The following is a 16,868-nucleotide window of genomic DNA, read 5'->3' on the forward strand; positions in this document are numbered from 1 at the left end:
CCTCCTCCGGCTCCCCCCCTAGCTCGCCCAGGCGCTGCACGCAGGCTCGCAGGATTTGGTCGCACACCAAGTTCTGTGAGGCGGCCGGCGGCCTCCGGGGACGGGAAAGACTTTTCTGGAGCAGGGGGTAGAGAGGGAAAGAGAGTTTTGGCCCCCCAGCAGGGGATCCCGGCCCTCGTGCAGCACCGGGCACCCCCCCCGCAGCTCACCGACAGTTCCGCCTGCAGTGTCTCTGTGCCCTCCGTGGTGGCCATACGCGCCACAAAATCAGTGCCCTGGAGGTGCTCCATGTCAGCCCTGCGGGGTGGGGGGGGGGGGGGGGGGGGGTGAGGGGGTGCTGGTGCTCACAGCCCCACACCCCCCCCAGTCTCCAAAGAGGCCTACAGAGCCCTCCCACCCCTCACTCCCACCCCCAGGCCCTGCAGGACCCCCCCGAGCCCCCCTGGCCCCTCGGCCCCCCCCGATTCCCTCAGACCCCTCCAAGTCCCTGCAGACACCCCGGCCCCCCAGCCCCCCCCCGAGTCCCTGCAGCCCCCTGGGCCCCAGCCCCCCTCCGGCCCCTCGCCCCCCTGAGTCCCTGCAGTGCCCCCCCCAGCCCCCCCACCCCCCCCACCCCCCCCGGAGTCCCTACAGCCCCCCCCCGCCCCTCAACCCCCCCGAGTCCCTGCAGTGCCCCCCCGGCCCTTCAGCCCCCCCCGGCCCCCCCGAGTCCCTCGGCCCCCCCCCTTATTTTAGCCCCCTCACGTACTCTTCTATCGCTTCTCGCAGACAGAGTCGCGGTCCCCGCCGCGCGCCCCGTCCAAATAAGCCGCGCCGCGGGCAGTGAGGGCGGGGCGCCCCGCGCGGGGCACGCCGGGACTTGTAGTCCCATAACGGCTCCGCGGATGCGCGCGGTGGGGGGAGGGAATGGGGGGACCCCGTGTAAGGGGGAGTCGTGTATGGACTCCACGTAACCGGGGAAGGCTTGTAAGGGCCCTGTGTAAGCGGGGGGGGCGGCGTGTAGGGACCCTGTGTAACTGGGGGGGCAAATTGGGACCCCGTGCAAAGGGGGGGCAGGTGAGGACCCCTGCAATGGGGGGTCCTGAGCGCAGGGAGGGAACGCGATGCAAATAAATACATCATTAAATAGCGAAGTAGATGGGGGCGTGGGAGTAAAGCCGCTGTCTGTGCAGTTACAGCTGGGGGGGCAGTGAGCAGTGCCCTGGGCAGGCGACCCCGCAGAGCGCAGGCTGCTTGGAGCAGCTGGGCTGGGGGGGGCGGGGGGGGGGGGCGCACTGCAGGGCCGGGGGGGGGGGTTGAGGGGTTGGGGGGGTGCCTAAGGGCCTAAGGGAGGGGCTCGCGGGGGGGGGCCCCTCTGAGAGGTGGTCCGGGGATGGCCCTTGTGGCTTGGGAGGGGGCTCTGAGGTGGGGCTGGGGGGGGCCTCTAGGAACTGGGGGGGGGGGGTTCTTCGGGGCTCCGGAGGGGTGTAGGGCTTGAGGCTTGGTGGGGGGGGATGTGAGCAGACCCGGGGGGGGTGGGTTGCAGGCCCTAAGACCTGAGAGGGGGAGCTGGGGAGGGCGTTTGGGGGGGTCTGGAGGGAGCTGTGAGTGCTGAGGGGGCTGCGGAGCGGTTCTGGGAGCTGCCCCCAAGCTGCAGGGGCTGTGGCAGGGTTGTAAACTGGGGGGGTGTGGGGCTGTGAGCACCAGCACCCCCTCACCCCCCTCCCAGCCCACCTCACCTCACCCCCCCCGCCGCTTGGAAGAGGAAAAAGTCAAATTTGATACGTGACAGGCCGGCAACTGAAGGCCGTGCGTTGCCTGTGGGCAGTGGGCAGTCTGTGGGCCTGGAGCACCCAGTGCCCTGCTTTCAGCCAGGACAGGTGTCACGTCCCCCCTAGCAGCTGTTGGGGCGCCGCTTTTTGGGTTGGGATGGGCAGAGTGCTGAGAACACGCTGCTGTTGTCGTTGCAGGCAGCCTGGGGGTGCAGCAGGAGCTGGGGGGGGGCCAGATCCAGGACAGGCCAAGCAGACCCCAACTGGCCAAAGGGGTATTCCGTACCATCCGGTGGTGAGGGATTTTTTTTTTTTTTGTCAAGGACAAGGTCCGCGTGACTGCTAATCACAACAGGTGGGGTTGTTTTCGTGCAGTTGTTTGGCTGAGTGCTTTTGACTGATAATCTTGTGTAAGACACTGTCTGCCCCTGTGAAGTTCGCTCGAAAAGCAAGGCTATTTGGGCAGTAAAATGGAGCATGATCTGACCATACTGGCGTCTGTCGTGCTTTTGGCCGTGCTTCCTGCAACGATCTGGGGTCGTGCTGAGCAATTATAGGGGGGCTGGGCAGAGAACAGACCAACCCCCACCTCTCCACAGCCTCCTTGAAGGTACCTCTAGAGCGATAAGGTCGCCCCTGAGCCTCCTGTATCCAGGCTGCACAACCCCAGCTCCCCCAGCTGCTCCTCGTAAGATTTGTTCTCCAGACCCCTCACCGTGGGTCCCTTCCAACTCGGGATATTCTTGGATTCTGTGAAAGAAAGTCAAGCAACCGGCAAACCGTGCTGTGTGCCCAGCAGGGGCACTCCTGCCTGGGGACTGCCCACCACTGTGAATAAAATCCCAGCTTCGCTGAGACCCTCGCCTCAGCCCATTACTGGCTACGGAATGGCTCTCACGCAGGGAAAGCACGTGCAGAAATGCTTTATTTTCTTGAAAAAAAAGGGAAGGTGAGGGGCGAGGGGGTGCGGAGGGGGCCCTCACCCTGCGGCATTCCATCCCTGTGTGCTTCCAGTGCCGTCCCCGGCAGGACGCCAGGGTGGGGGCACCGCAGGGGTCACCAGCCGGGGGGGCTTTCCCCCTCGGCCACCGCAGCACCCCCGGGACCCCCTCCCGCATCACAGCTCGGGGGCGTCGGGCTGGCCCTGGGGGAGCGGCAGCCGGAGCTCGGCGTCATGGCGGACGACAGAGAAGAGGCCGACGACGGCGAGCAGCGCCAGCAGCATGAGGCCGCAGCAGGCGGAGAAGATGCTGCGGGTGCCGGGCCCGTGGTCGGCGCCGTGCAGAAGCAGCAGCCCCAGGCAGGCCAGCAGGTTGAGCGGGACACGGCACCAGTTCGTCACCCCCGGCCGGTCCTTCTCCGGGATCGCCTTTGTGAGAAACAAAGCCATGTTTTTTTTCAGTAGAGAATTCCTTATCTGTGCCCCAGGGGAGTTGTGGAGTCATAACATGGAGAAGCACAAAGCAGATAAGCGGAGAGTGGGAGGCCTCGCTGTTCCAAAATAAGGTGGAAGCTTGAGACAAACAGGACGAGCAGCATGGGAACAGTGAAACAAAGATCCCAAGTTCTCAAAACGTAAGAAAGGAGAAATTCAAGGGTTGAAAACAAGAAAAATGGTACATGTATGGTATAGAGGAGCGTCGAGCAGCTTGTGAACCTGCAGTACTCAGCCACGAGGAAACAGGGGAGGTAATTGGGTGTCAGGGAATAGGGAATAAAAGGTTAGGCTTTGTTAACTAAAATGCACTCCTAATTGGCAGGACAGCCACCGCTGCAAGCGCAAATAAAAGAGCTGCACAGAAGAGCCTGTCTGAAGAAAATTATTTGAGATTTTTCTCACACCTTGCGCCGCAGGAAGCCCATGGCGGGGAAGTAGAGCCCACAGGAGAGCTCGAGGAGCAGGAAGGCCACGAAGGACTCGGCCGGGCTCTCCTGGCTGGGGTTGGTGGAGAAGGCGAGCATGAAGAGGGAGAAGAAGCCCACGAGGACGGAGAGCGAGAGCACGTGGACGGGCTGCAGGCGGTACCTCGGGGACACGGCCAGGCGGTACAGCGAGGTGCCCACCATGCTGGCCGCCATGAAGCTGGAGAAGACGATGCCCAGCGGCGGCCCGTGGGGGTCCAGCACAGGCGTCCAGAGGAAGACGAAGATGTAGATGACGCTCTCGAAGAGCGCCTGGACAGTGCCTAGCAGCAGCACACGCCGGTCCGCCAACAGGCGCCGCAGGCCGTCGGTGCAGCTCTTGGCGAGTGCCCGCTTCTTGCCGTAGTTCTCGTCCCAGTCTTTCAAGGCCACGGCGCCCGCCAGCACCAGCAGCGGGATGGACGCCATGAAGGGTGCCACCGGGCCCAGCCCCAGCCACTCGGCGGCAGCGTTGGCCACCACCCCGGCCCCCACGGCCAGCACGTGGTTCCAGAAGGCTGCCTGTGAGAAGGTGGCATGCACCCACTCCGCCGGGAAGTCGTGGTGCTCCACATGCTCGTGGACATACCAGGCCTCGAAGGCGCAGAAGAGCAGCGCCGTGGACAGCCCGCCCAGCACCCTGCCCGCCGCCAGCACCAGGTAGTCGTGGGACAGCTTGGTGAGGCAGCAGGCCGAGTAGGTCAGCGAGAAGAGCACGCACGACGCCCGGCGGCCCAGCGCGTCCACCAGCGAGGCGGCCACGGGCCCAAAGAGGACACTGGAGGCAAAGCCGCAGACGTACAGCACGGCAATCTGCGTCTCCACGAAGCCGTAGTGCTGGTACAGCTTGTACAGGTACGGCCCCTGCAGCCAGTCGGCAGCCAGTGCGGGCAGGTAGCCGCGCAGGAAACCCCGCTGGAAGCGGGCGAAAGCCGGGTTGGTGCCGGGAGGGGCGGCAGCGGTGGGGGGGTGTGAGCGGCGGGCGGCCAGCTCCAGCCCCAGCGCCACCACCAGCAGCAGGGCGAGGGCGGCGTAGGCGGCGAGCAGCATGGTGCGCCCGGCCCCGCGGGCATCCCTGGGGAGGCTGCAGGGTGTGGGGGGAGAACAAAGTTGGGAGGGCAAGGTGGGTGATGGGGAACCCCCCCGGGACGGGCAGGGGCCTGGGGGGCCGTGGGAGGAGGCCCCGGCCTGGGCACACGGTGCCCCCCCCCCGCCCTCCGCACCCCTGGGTGGCTGCGGGACTGAGTCCCGCACCCCCTGCTGCCCCCCCCCGTCCTATGGACCCTCCCCCAAGCCCCCCTCCCTATGCACGCCCCTGCTGCCCCCCCCCCCCCGCCCCAAAGGCCCTCCCCACACCGTTCACCCCCTCCATGCCCCTCCCCGGCCCCGCCTTCCCACCCCATGCACCCCCCCGGCCCCCTCATACACAGCCTCCCATTGACCCCGCCCCACAGAGCCCCCCCAAGGCTCCCCAGGCCCCCCCAAGGCCCCCCAGGTCCCCCCCCAGAGCCCTTAACCCCCCCAGCCACCCCGCAACCCTCCTAAAGTACCCCAGGGCCCCCCCCACCCAGCCCCTCAGCGCGGGGAGAGCAGCCGCGCACCCGGCGCCTCTCACGCACCCGCTACCGCTTGTCGCCGGCCGCCTCCGTGGGCGCCGCCATCTTGGCGCGCGTCACATGACCAGGGCCCTGCTCCCGTCCCGCCCGCAGTGGGTGATGCTGGGTGGCCATGCGCATGCGCGGGCTCAAGGAAGGGGGCGAGCCCCTCGCCGCGCGCACCACGTGTCCGCCAGGTCACGTGGGAAGAGATCACGTGGCAGCGCTCGGGGACTGTCGGAGGCGCTCGGCTCCGTTCGGCTCCGTTCGGCTCCACTCGGGGTCGCTCGGCACCGCCCGCCCCTCCTGGGCCTGGTGTAACTGCCCCCCCACCTGGTGTAACTGCCCCCCTGCTGGTGTAAATACCCCCTCCTGGTGTAACTGCCCCTCCACCTGGTGTAACTGCCCCCACTCCTGGTGTAACTGCCCCCTCCTGGTGTAACTGCCCCCCCCACCCCGTTCTTTTGCAAATGCCCCGCCCGGGGGCAAACACCTTGCGCAGTTGTCCCAGCCCCCACACAATTGCCCCATGCCCTGTGCAATCGCCCCCAGCTCTCCTCACCCCCCAACCCCGTGCAAACGCCCCACCCCTTGCACACCCCCACCCCCTCGCCCTGCCCGTGCCTCAGTTTCCCCCGCACTCACCGGGGTCCCGGGGGGGGGTCCCCGCGCCCCCCTCACTTGATGCTGAGCCGCGGGCGGCAGGGCCGGGGGGGGCACCCGAGGGGGCAGCGGGGGCAGGCTGCGGGGAGGGGGCAGCAGGGAGGGGGGCGGCAGGGGGGGGGGCAACAAGGGGGGTGGCAGCAGGGAGGGTGACACCAGGGGGGGTGACAAGGGAGGCAGCAAGGCGACGGGCAGCCCGGGGGGGGGCAGCAGGGGGGGTGGCAGCAGAGGGGGGGGCAGCAGCAGAGGGGGGGGCAGCAGGGGGCGACGGGACACGGGGGTGGGCAGCAGGGGGGGTGACAAGGGGGGTGGCAGGGGGCTGGGCAGGGGGCTGAGCAGGGGGGGCAGCAGGGCGGGGGGCAGCAGCGGGGGGCGCACTGGGGGGGACAGGGGGGGCTGCGGAGCCGCTGGCCGCGCCACGCCAGCCCCATGGCGCTGCCCCCCCCCGGCGGTAGGGTATTTATAGCCTAAAGCCGGCTCAGCCGGGGGAGGGGGAGCAAGGGGGGGGGTTCACGTGGGGGCTCCCACGCGTGCACGGGGCCGGGGGAGGCAGCGGCACCCCCTCCAGCCCCGTCACGGGGGGCGGGGGGGCACGGGGTATGGGGGGGACATCGGGGTGGGGGGACACGGGGGCATGGGGGGGGGGCACGGGGACCTGGGACCGGGACACTCGCCCACGCCCGACCCCCCCCCGGGCACGCGGCTGCCGCTGTTGCACACGCGTGTGCAAGGCGCGTGGCTGACGCCCCTCCTCCCCCTCCTCGCGGGGCCCCGGGTAGGGGGGGGTGGGGGGGACCCCCCCGAAGGGAGGGGGGGGCGATGTGGTCATGGAAACAATTTGGGTTGGAGCCGCCCGAGCTCAATGGGGGCTTTGTTCGTGCTGCGGCGCCAGGGCCCCCGGGCGGGAGGTGCCGCCGGCCCCCCCCCAGCTCTGCGGCGTGCCACGCCTCGGCGGGCCCCCGGGGGGGGCGTGTAAAGGCGTGCAACGCCGTGTAAAGCCGTGCAAAGGCACGCGATGCCGCACGCAGCCGTGCAAAGCTGTGCGAAACTGCTCACAACGCTGTGCGGAGCCGTGTGTGGTCGTGCAAAGTGGCGCGAGGCCGTGCAACGTGGTGCAATGCCACGCAAAGCCCTGCAGCACTTTGGAACGTGGCGTGAAATGCCGTGCAAAGCCCCGCCGTGCCGTGCAAAGCGGAGCAAAGCCGTGCAAAACCCCAGCACGAAATGCCGTGCAGAGCCGTGCACTGCTGTGCAAGGTGGTGCAACACCACACCGAGCCGTGAGCCATGGGGCACGCCATGCTGTGCAACGCCGTGTGGTGCCCTGCAAAGCCACGCAATGCCATGCCAAACAGTACAATGTCATGCAAAAGTGTGCCATGAAATGCCATGTGATGCCGTGCAAAGCCGTGCAAAAGCTGTGCAAAGTCACAGCTGCCCGTTCAGCACCAGGCCCCGCGGGGCCGTGCTGAGCTGAGCTGTGCAGCACCGGGGGGGGGCTCCGTGGGGGGCAGCCCCCAAGCAGATCGTGGCTGCACTGCCCCTGGGTGCCTGGGGGGCTGAGGGGGATGAGGGGGGGCTGCTGGTGCCGGGGTCACGCCTGGTGTGTGTGCAACGTGCAGAGGGCACACACACTGCAAGGCATGGCAGGGGTGTGCACACGCTCGTGCATGATCACATGCGTGTGCGTTGCTGTGTGTGTTTGGTCTTGCACAGCTGCACGCTCACGCATGGTGATGCACGTGTGCAGCATTGTGCATTGTGTGGCCTTGCATGTGGGCATGCTTGCACACTCGTGTATGCCCACACGGGCTCCTGCGGGCTCACAGACGTGCACCCTCACTTCTGCACTACCACCAGCGTGCAAAGCCTTGCACACATCCATGACCCCACACTTGTGCACCATCCTCACACACGTGTGGCCTTGCACACCCATGCACACTCACGGACCTGTGCATGGTCTGGCATGTGCACGAGCTTGCACACTCTCGCGCACCCCCCCCCCAGCCCCACAAGGACCTCGTGCGAGGTCCTGTGCCCCCCGGCGTCCCCTGGCCACGGGCGCAGGGCCCAGTGCACGCGCAGGCTGGCGTGACAGTCCGTGCCCCAGTGTGCCCCGTGTCCCGTGGTGCCCTGGGAGTGCCCGGGGCCCTTGGCGTGCCGCCTGTGTCCCGTCGTGCCCTGGGAGTGCCGCGGGCGTTGGCGTCACTCCCAGCTTCCCAGCGTGCTCCAGGGTGGGGCAGCGTGAGCAGGGAGGCCTCGCACACGGGTGTGCAAGGGGCCTGCTGCAGCTCCCCCCCCCGACCTGCCTGTACCCGGTGTGCAAAGCCTCACATGTGCACAGGGCTGTGGCTCTCAGCGTGCACTGCTCTCCACCACCTTGCACACGTGTCCCTGTGCAAGCTTTGCACCAACCCCCTGGGCAGCCCTTGCACCAACACTCTGTGCAACCCTTGCACCAAAGCATCCTCATGCAACACTTCCACAGCTCCCCCCAATCCCTCCCCGTGCACCTCTTGCACTAGCTCACGCCTGTGCAGTCCTTGCATGGAACCCCCCCATGCAATCCTTGCACCAAGCCCTCGTGAAACCTGTGCAACACCTTTGGCACACGCCCCTTGCACTAACTCACGCCCGTGTTGCACTTCTGCAGAAACACCTTCCCCGTGCAAGCCTTGCACGCCCCTGGGCCCCCTTGCACGGAGCCCTGCCGTCCTCTGCCTCCAGGGTGGCCCTGTGCAAAGGCGTGCAAAGTGCAGGAGCGTGCAAGGGCCGTGCATGGGGAGGGGGCGTGTCCCAGTGCCCCTTACGCATGGGTAGGGTTAACCGGGGCCCCTGCCCGGGGCCTTTAATTGGGGCCTTTAATTAATTGGGGCCTTTAACTGGGGACTCGGAGGGGGGGCACTGGGGGACCCCGTGTCCCACCCCACGCCCCCGTGCCACACACCGTGTCCCCCCCCCGCCCCCCTGCCCCCTTGTCCCGTGTCCCCCTGTCCCCTTCTCCCCCTGACCCCCCGGCCCCATCCCTGCCCCCCCCCCTTTTACCCCGGCCCCCCCCGGCCCCTCCCCACCGCCGCCCCCCGCCCGTCCCGTCCCATCTCCGTGCCCCCCCCCGTGTCCCCCCCGTGTCTCCCGCTCCCCCCGCCCGTCCCGTCCCGGTCTCCCCGTGCCCCCCCCGCGGCCCCCCGCGGCCCCCCCGCTCCCCCCGCTCCCCCCCGTCCCGGTGCCCCCGCCCCGCCCCGCCCCCCCCCGGGGCGGTCTCTCCGCGGCTCCGCCGTGGCGGGGCCGGGGCCGAGCGGGGCCGCGCCCGGTGCCGGTGCCCGGGGCCCGGTGGCGGCGGGGCCGGGGCCGCTCGGCGGTGCCCGGTGCCCGGTGCCCGTTGGCGCTGTCCCGGTCCCGGTCCGGCCCCGGCCCCGATGCTGGGCTGCCTGGGGGCGCTGCCGGCCCCGCGCCGGCTCCACGACGTCACCAACCGGCGGGGAGCGCTGCCGGGGGGGCGCCTCGGTGAGCGGGGGGGGCACGGGGCGGGGAGGGGGGGGAGAGGGGGAAGGGGGGGGGCAGGGAGAGTGGGGGGGGAGTGGGGGGTGGGGGGCAGTGGGAGTCGGGGGCTGACGGGGGACGAGGGGGAGTCGGGGGCTGTGAGTGGGAAGTGCGGGGGGGGTGAGGGGGGGTGAGGGTGCGTGTGACAGTGGGAGTGGGAGTGGGGGGGGTGAGGCTGGGCGTGGAGGGGGGGTAAGGGTGGGGGAGGGCGTGAGCGGGTGGGGGGGGAGCGGGAGTGAGCGCACGGGGCGAGGGGGGGTGAGCAAGGGGTGGGGGGGAGTGGGGGTGACAAAGTAAGGATGGGGGGGAGGGGGGGTGACGGGGGGTGAGCGTGAAAGTGACAGCGGGGGGGGGTGAGCGAGGGGGTGAGTGTGTAAGGATGGGGGGGAGTGACTGAGTGGGGCTGTGGGGGTGTGAGGGGGTGTGAACAAGTGTGTGCGGGTACGAGGGTGAGTGAGGGTGAGTGTGAGCTGTGAGCGTGAGTGGGAGTGCGAGAGCGTGTGCAGGTGGGCGGCTACACGTGAGTGAGGCCATAGGTGTGCAACAGGGTGAGGGTGTGCGGTGGTGCGTGAGTGTGCAACGCTGTGAGTGTGATGGTGCGTGAATGTGTGATGGTGAGCGACGGTGTGAGTGTGCAACAGTGCACGAGTGCGTGTGGCTGAGCCGTGCTGGCTGCGTGTGCGTGCGTGTGCGTGTGCGTGCGTGTGCGTGTGCGTGTGCGTGCCGGGTGTGTGGGCGTGAGCGAGCGTGCCAGCGGTGCCCGTGAGACACAGCCGGGGTGTGCGGGTGTGACAGCGCCACGTGGGGGGTGGGCTGCGTGCCTGGGGGGGGGCGAGTGTGCAAGTGGGGGGGGGGCAAGTGTGCAAGCACAGGGGGTGAGCGTGCAAATGCTGTGGGGCACTGGGTGAGCTCCGGGGGGGGAGTGCACATCCGCAGGCGTGCATGGGGGCAGCACGTGTGCAAGGTGGGTGTGCAAATCCGTGCGGGGGTGTTCACAGCCCCAAGGGGGGCACCCCCCCTCCCGTGTGCCCCCCCCCTCCCATGTCCCAGGGGTGCCCAGGCTGGGGAGGGGGGGTGAGATTTGTGCCTGGCTGGTTTTGGGGGGGGGTCACGGAGCCCCTGGCTTTGGGGGGGCAACAGGGGGGGCTGGGGGGATTTTGCGGGGGGGGGCTCCCATTGCTGCCCCCCCAAAAAAAAAATCCCAGCCCCACTCATGCTGGGGAACACAGCGCTGTTTTGTGTTGTTGTTTTTTTTTTTTTTTTGGTGGGAGGGGGGCTCGGGGCTGGGCCCCCCCCACTCCATGGGCAGGGCCCCCCCCCCCCCCGCCCAACTGGTTCCAGTCCCGCACTGGAAGCCGCCCAGTGCTGGCCGTCCGCCGGCTCCATGTGGCACTTAACCCCTGCGGGGCCGCTCCAAAACGCGCTGCCCCCCCCGGACACCCCCCCGAGGTGTGGGGGGTGGGGGGCCGCCCGTTCCCCCCCCCCGTTTTAATATCCGCCCCCACCCAAATCACCAACGGGCACTGGGCTCCGTGTGCTGGGGGGGATCCTGCTTAATCCTGCCCTCCCTCCCCCCCCCAAAAAAAAAATAGCACAACGGGGCGTGCCCCCCCCCGGGGGGGGCAGGTTTCGGGGTGTGAGCGCCTGCATTGCCCCCCCCCCCCCCCCCCGCCGGAAAAAAAAAAAATCACAGCATCCACAAAAAGGAGAAAAAGTGCCGCTGCCTTCGGGGGGGGGAAACTGAGGCAGGGTGGAGGGGATGGAGGGGGCCGGGGGGGCACCCAGATATTTCGGGAGGTGGCGGGGGGGGCCTTTGGGGTGCCCCCCTCACCCGATTCCCCCCCCGGCTGTGAGGCGCCTGCGCGGGGGCGGCGCTGGGTGTGGTGCGTGCCTGTGGTTGTGGCGGGGGGGGGGGCCGGGGGGGCCGGCGGCTGGGGACCGGCAAACAACCCCCCCCTAAAAAAACACCCCCGTAAAACCTCTCTAAAAAGCCCCCTCCCAAAAAAAAACACCCCCCCAAAAAAACACCCCCCAAAAAAATCCACCCCCCAAACTCCCCCCAACCCCCCCCAAAAAAACACCTCCCCCCCGAAAAACCACCCCCCCAATGCCCCATCACCCCCCCCCCTTTTCGTCCCCCCCCGCACCCAGCTGGGAGCGTTTTGGGGCCTGCCGGCCCCGGGCAGGAATTTCCTCAATTTCAGCAATTTCGCCTTTTTATATTTTTTTTTTCCCTTAAAAAAAACGCCGGCCCCCCCGCCACCCCCCCCCTGCTTGCGCACAAGGGGCCACGCCCGGACGCAAGCGGGAAAAAACCCGACCCCCCCCTAAAAAAAAAAAAGTGCCCCCTCCGGGTGCAGGGGGATTGGGGGGGGGGCACAGGGACAGGGCGACATGGGGGGGGGGGGGGGGGGGGCACTGGGACACCCCCCCCGCGTTCTTTCCACGGCGGGGCGGGTGGTGCCGCCTGGGGATCCCCCTGTCCCACCCCCATCTGTCCCCCCCCATCTGTCCCCTCCCTCTTTACCCCTCGCCCCCCTCCATCTCCCACTGTGTGTGTGTGGGGGGGTTAACGCACCCCCCTCGAGGGCCTGCGCCCCCCCACAAAGTGCTGCCTCCCCCCCCCCCCGCTTGTGCCTCAGTTTCCCTTGGAAGCAAGCAGGACACTGGGGGGGGGGGGGCAAAAATCCCACCCGCAGGGGGGCTGTGTGCGTGTGTGGGACACGGGGGGCTCAGCCAGCACCACGCTGACCCCCCCCGTGTCTCCCCAAAAGGCTTGGAGGCGCCGTGCAGCCCCCCCCCGGAGATGGTGCCCGGCTCCCCCCCCTCGCCGCCGCCGCCGCCGCGCGTCTACAAGCCCTGCTTCGTCTGCAGCGACAAGTCCTCGGGGTACCACTACGGCGTCAGCTCCTGCGAGGGCTGCAAGGTGAGGGGGGGGCACACCCCCTGCACGGACCACCCGCCCCCCCCCAGGCTCCTGACCCCCCCGCAGGGCTTTTTCCGCCGCAGCATCCAGAAGAACATGGTGTACACGTGCCACCGCGACGGCCGCTGCCACATCAACAAGGCCACGCGCAACCGCTGCCAGTCCTGCCGCCTGCAGAAGTGCTTCGACGTCGGCATGTCCAAGGAGGGTGCGTGGGGCTGGGGGGGCGGAGGGGGGGGCACCTAAATCAGCAACCTCCCCCCCCCACAGCTGGGACACCCCCGCTCCGCACACCCCCCCCTGCGGCTTCCCCCCCCCCCTCTCTGCCATCCTCGGGGTGGGGTTGGGGGGGGCTTGGTTCTTTCTTTCTTTCTTTCTTTCTTTATTGGGGGGGGAGGGGGGGTAGGTGGCATTTTTTTTATTTTGGGGGGGGGTGTACTGTACTGAGGGGGGGGCCTTGGTAGCCCCCCCCCCCAGGCCACGCTGTGCTATATGTGGATATCCTGCTGCTGGCGCATCCTGTCCCCGCGACCCCCAAGGGGGGGGGGGAGGAAACGCAGCCTGGGGACGGGGTGGGAATGGGGGGCACCCCGCGACCCCCCCCAACCTCCCCCCCCCCAGAGAAAGCCCCCACCTCCGTTACCCCCAGCAGTCACACCACACCGGGGTGGGCGCGCTGGGGGGTCCCGCTGTGCCCCACAGCCCACCCCATAGCATCCCTGCGTGTCCCCCCCCTTCACCGCATGTCCCCCCCCCCGCAGCTGTGCGCAACGACCGCAACAAGAAGAAGAAGGAGGCGCGGGGGGGGACGGAGGCGGCCGGGCGTGAGCTGAGCCCGGCGCTGGAGGAGCTGATCCAGAGGGTGCGCAGGGCGCACACCGAGACCTTCCCCTCGCTCTGCCAGCTGGGCAAGTACACCACGGTGAGCCCCTGCCGCCCCGGGGGGGGCAGCGGGTGGGGGGCCCTCCCCCGGTAACCCCATGCGCCCCCCCGGTGGCCCCGTGCCCCCCCCCGGTGACCTCGTGCCCCCCCCCTCCGGTAACCCCGTGCCCCCCCCCGGTGACCCCGGAGCCCCGCGTGCGGCCAGAGCCAGGGATGCAGGAGGGGGGGCAGTGACCCCCAATTGGTGACCCCCCCCGGTGACTCCCCCCCCAGAACTCGAGCGCGGAGCACCGCGTGCAGCTGGACCTGGGGCTGTGGGACAAGTTCAGCGAGCTGGCCACCAAGTGCATCATCAAGATCGTGGAGTTCGCCAAGCGCCTGCCCGGCTTCACCGCGCTCACCATCGCCGACCAGATCACGCTGCTCAAGGCCGCCTGCCTCGACATCCTGGTGCGGGGGGGGCACGGGAATCAGTGGGGAGGGGGGTGGGGGTGGGGAGGGGGTGTGGGCGCTGCCCGCCCCCAGTTCCCCATCCCACAGATGCTGCGGATCTGCACGTGCTGCACCAGGGGGGTGTGCGATGAAGGGTTTTTTTTTTGGGGGGTGTCAGCACTGACCCCCCCCCCCGTTCCTCCTCCCCCCAGATGCTGCGGATCTGCACGCGCTACACCCCGGAGCAGGACACGATGACGTTCTCGGACGGGCTGACGCTGACGCGCACGCAGATGCACAACGCCGGCTTCGGGCCCCTCACCGACCTCGTCTTCGCCTTCGCCGGGCAGCTGCTGCCCCTGGGCATGGACGACACCGAGACCGGGCTGCTCAGCGCCATCTGCCTCATCTGCGGCGGTGCGGGGGGGCTGAGGGGATGAGGGGGGGGGGTCGCAGGGGGCCGGGGGGGTCACAGGGCCTCGGGGGGTGTGGGGGGGCTGTGGGGGTTACGGTGAGCTGCGGAGGGGGTGTGGGGGGTTGAGGGGGGCACGGGGGACTGGGGGGCTGCAAGGGGGGGGGGGGGGGAGTCAGGGGTTGGGAGGGGCTGAAGGGGTCCCAGGGAGGCTGGGGGGGGGGCTGGAGGGGTCACAGAGGTGCGGGGGGCTGCAGGGGATCTTCTGGGGGCTGAGGGGGAGGTCACGGGGGGTCAGGGGGTGTGGGGGATGAGGGGGGGCAGGGGGGCGGGGGGGGCTCAGGGGTGTTGGGGTGAGACGGGGGGGGAATGGGGGTTGTGGGGCGCGGTCCTGCAGGACGCGGCTGTTGGGTTTTTTTTTCGGGGGGGGTGTTGGGGAGGGGGTCCTGACGCCCCCCCCCCCGTCTCCCTCCCCCCCCCAGACCGCATGGACCTGGAGGAGCCGCAGAAGGTGGAGCGGCTGCAGGAGCCGCTGCTGGAGGCGCTGCGGGTGTACGCGCGGCGGCGGCGGCCCCGCGAGCCCCACATGTTCCCCCGCATGCTGATGAAAATCACCGACCTGCGAGGCATCAGCACCAAGGGTGCGCGGGGGGGGCGCGGGGGGGTGGGACTTGGGCACGGGGAGGGGGCACCGGGGACTGGGAGGGGGGGGGGGTCAGTGAGGGGGCACGGAGGCAGCGAGGGGGGTGGGGGGTAGCGGGGGGTAGCGGGGGGGGGCGGTGGGGGGGGGGTACGGGAGGGCAATGGGGGGGCCACGGGGGGGGGCAGGGGGGTGGAGAAGTGGGGGGGTGGTTGGGGGGAGTTTTGGGGGGGCTCGCGAGGAGCCCGTGGGGTTGGGGGGAAGCTCCCGGGGGGGGTGTCCCGGTGCGGGGGGGTGACACACCTGATTTGTGGGGGGGGGCAGGCGCGGAGCGCGCCATCACGCTGAAGATGGAGATCCCGGGCCCGATGCCCCCCCTGATCCGCGAGATGCTGGAGAACCCCGAGATGTTCGAGGAGGAGGCGCCGCCCCCCCCGCCCCCCCCCGCGGACCACGCCGCCCCCCCCGGCCCCCCTGCCTCACCCTAAGCTGGGGGGGTGCAGGGGGGGTGCCCACCGCTTCCCGCCTCCCCCCGTACAACACAGCCGCTGGGGGGGCGGGGGGGGGGCACGGTGTCCCCCCCATTCCCCCCCCCCCCCAAAAAAAGAAAACTTTTTGCAAGGGGGGGGGCTCCAGAGACTGACGGAGCCAGGCCCCGTGGCGCAGCCATTGCCTTAAGCTGGGGGGGTCCGGGGGGGCCCCCCCAAACCTCAGCTTCATGCCAAAGGACCCCCCCGCCACCCCCCCCCCCATGCTTCAGAGAGGCGCTTAAAGGAGGGGGCAACAATGGACAGTAATCACCCCCCCCATTAACGACCGGCACCCCTAGGAGTGCCGCGTGACCCCCCCCCACCGTGCCCCCCCCCCCAAAAAAAAAACGGGGGGGGTGCAGCCAGGACTTTATTTATTCGTGTCTAGGAAGACAAAATGAGACAGGGTGGATTTGGGGGGGGGACCCCTGCTTCCCCCCCCCAGGGGGTGCTGTTTGGGGAGGGGGTGCAGAAGATAGGACTCGCCCCCCCCAGCTGTACCGGGGGGGGGCATTTTATTTGCTGGGTTATTTTATATAAAAGTGGTGGTTGGGGGGGGGGGGAGCTGCTTGTGGGTTTTGCTTTTTCTATGCTGTTGGGGTGGGGGGGCCCCAAAATCCCCCCCCCTTCTCTTTGCCCCCCCCCCCTCCTCGGGCACACAACACTACAGAGACCAAAGATGGGGGCGCGCGGTGCCCCCCCCCCCCCCCAACGGAGTGGGGGGGTTCGAAGCCATATAGACCCTGATGCTGTGGGGGGGAGGGCACGGGGCAGGGCCCCCCCCCCTTCCCAAATCCCTCCCAGGGCAGCTTTACAAGGGGGGGGGGGGCGCCCCAATTGCCCCCGGGACCAAATTGCCCCCCCCCCGCGATGTCTGTTACCCCCAGCCTGGCTGGGTGTGGGGGGGGTGCCCCTGCTCTCCCAACCCCCAGCGCTGGACCCGTCCCCCTCATACGCCCCCCCCCACATAGTTTTCGGGGTGCAGGGCTGGCGGGGGGGCCCGTTACACTACACGGGGGGTGCCCCCCCCCGGGGCAGCACTTTTCTCCCGTTATTTATTCCTTCGCGTTTACACCGGGCCCCCCCCAAAACCCCCAGACCATGGAGAGGGGGGGCCCGGGGGGGGCGGTTTCCCCCCTCCCTCCCACCCCGCTGTCGTCGCCCCCGGTGCCCGAGCTGCCCCCCCCCCTGCGGGGGGGGGGGCCCGCAGCCATGTTTACAGCTCGCCCCGCCCCCCCCCCGGGGGGCCACGGGGCTTTTCTATTTTTGCAAAATAAAGAAATGGAAACGAGGGGGGGCGGCGTGCTCCTTGGGGACCCCCCCGGGGGGGTGGGGGGGCACGGGGACACGCCATGGGGCGGGGGGGGGCGCCAAGGGGATAACGGGGCACTGTGCGGGGCAGCAGAATAACGGGGGGCAGTGGGGGGGGACCTCAAAGAATGGGGGACAATGACGGGCCCCCCCCCAGAGTAATGGGGGACACCCGGGGACAATGGGGACCCCCCCCAGGTTATGGGGACCCCCCCCGGGTGATGAGGGGGGACAGCAGGGGGGGGCAGGGGTAATGGGGGGCAGTGGAGGGACCCCCCGGGGTAA

At 69.3% G+C, this 16,868-nt stretch overlaps 2 protein-coding genes and 1 long non-coding RNA gene across 7 annotated transcripts; 1 reads left to right on the forward strand and 2 right to left on the reverse strand.

The window, feature by feature from the left end:
* Positions 1 to 3: 3 nt before the first annotated feature.
* LOC311429119 lies at positions 4 to 796 on the reverse strand. Its single transcript, XR_014688106.1, has 3 exons — positions 749 to 796; positions 210 to 297; positions 4 to 115 (listed from the first exon to the last, which is right to left on the reverse strand). It is a non-coding gene; the product is annotated as an uncharacterized lncRNA (long non-coding RNA).
* Positions 797 to 2,658: 1,862 nt separating this feature from the next.
* MFSD5 (major facilitator superfamily domain containing 5) lies at positions 2,659 to 6,028 on the reverse strand. Of its 4 annotated transcripts, none has more exons than XM_084540251.1 (4): positions 5,894 to 6,028; positions 5,273 to 5,569; positions 3,594 to 4,737; positions 2,659 to 3,120 (listed from the first exon to the last, which is right to left on the reverse strand). In XM_084540251.1, the coding sequence occupies exons 3-4, from the start codon at positions 4,701 to 4,703 to the stop codon at positions 2,869 to 2,871; spliced, it is 1,362 nt and encodes a 453-aa protein (XP_084396377.1). In that variant the 5' UTR covers positions 4,704 to 4,737; positions 5,273 to 5,569; positions 5,894 to 6,028; the 3' UTR covers positions 2,659 to 2,868. The 4 variants fall into 4 exon arrangements, with proteins under 4 accessions (XP_084396377.1, XP_084396378.1, XP_084396376.1 ...); XM_084540252.1 differs by having other exon boundaries at positions 5,273 to 5,560; positions 5,894 to 6,026; XM_084540250.1 differs by lacking the exon at positions 5,894 to 6,028 and having other exon boundaries at positions 5,273 to 5,573.
* A 3,164-nt stretch (positions 6,029 to 9,192) lies between these two features.
* RARG (retinoic acid receptor gamma) lies at positions 9,193 to 16,565 on the forward strand. 2 transcript variants are annotated; one of them, XM_084540254.1, is made up of 8 exons: positions 9,193 to 9,414; positions 12,225 to 12,376; positions 12,443 to 12,584; positions 13,138 to 13,284; positions 13,532 to 13,708; positions 13,903 to 14,107; positions 14,585 to 14,743; positions 15,067 to 16,565. In XM_084540254.1, the coding sequence occupies exons 1-8, from the start codon at positions 9,327 to 9,329 to the stop codon at positions 15,383 to 15,385; spliced, it is 1,389 nt and encodes a 462-aa protein (XP_084396380.1). In that variant the 5' UTR covers positions 9,193 to 9,326; the 3' UTR covers positions 15,386 to 16,565. The 2 variants fall into 2 exon arrangements, with proteins under 2 accessions (XP_084396380.1, XP_084396381.1); XM_084540255.1 differs by having other exon boundaries at positions 9,200 to 9,414; positions 13,138 to 13,298; positions 15,067 to 15,353.
* The last annotated feature ends 303 nt before the right edge of the window (positions 16,566 to 16,868 follow it).

The sequence above is a fragment of the Aythya ferina genome (genome assembly GCF_964211825.1).
Source record: "Aythya ferina genome assembly, contig: HAP1_SCAFFOLD_342, whole genome shotgun sequence".
NCBI classification, from domain to species: Eukaryota; Metazoa; Chordata; class Aves; order Anseriformes; family Anatidae; genus Aythya; species Aythya ferina.

Excerpts from the sequence above, each read along its gene's own strand:
- MFSD5 (XM_084540251.1), bottom strand. The coding sequence starts at position 4,703 with ATGCTGCTCGCCGCCTACGCCGCCCTCGCCCTGCTGCTGGTGGTGGCG. Across the intron at positions 3,121-3,593 it reads TGGGCTTCCTGCGGCGCAAG|GCGATCCCGGAGAAGGACCG; the intron begins GTGTGAGAAAAA and ends TTTCTCACAAAG.
- RARG (XM_084540254.1), top strand. The coding sequence starts at position 9,327 with ATGCTGGGCTGCCTGGGGGCGCTGCCGGCCCCGCGCCGGCTCCACGAC. Across the intron at positions 12,377-12,442 it reads GCTCCTGCGAGGGCTGCAAG|GGCTTTTTCCGCCGCAGCAT; the intron begins GTGAGGGGGGGG and ends ACCCCCCCGCAG. Across the intron at positions 12,585-13,137 it reads CGTCGGCATGTCCAAGGAGG|CTGTGCGCAACGACCGCAAC; the intron begins GTGCGTGGGGCT and ends CCCCCCCCGCAG.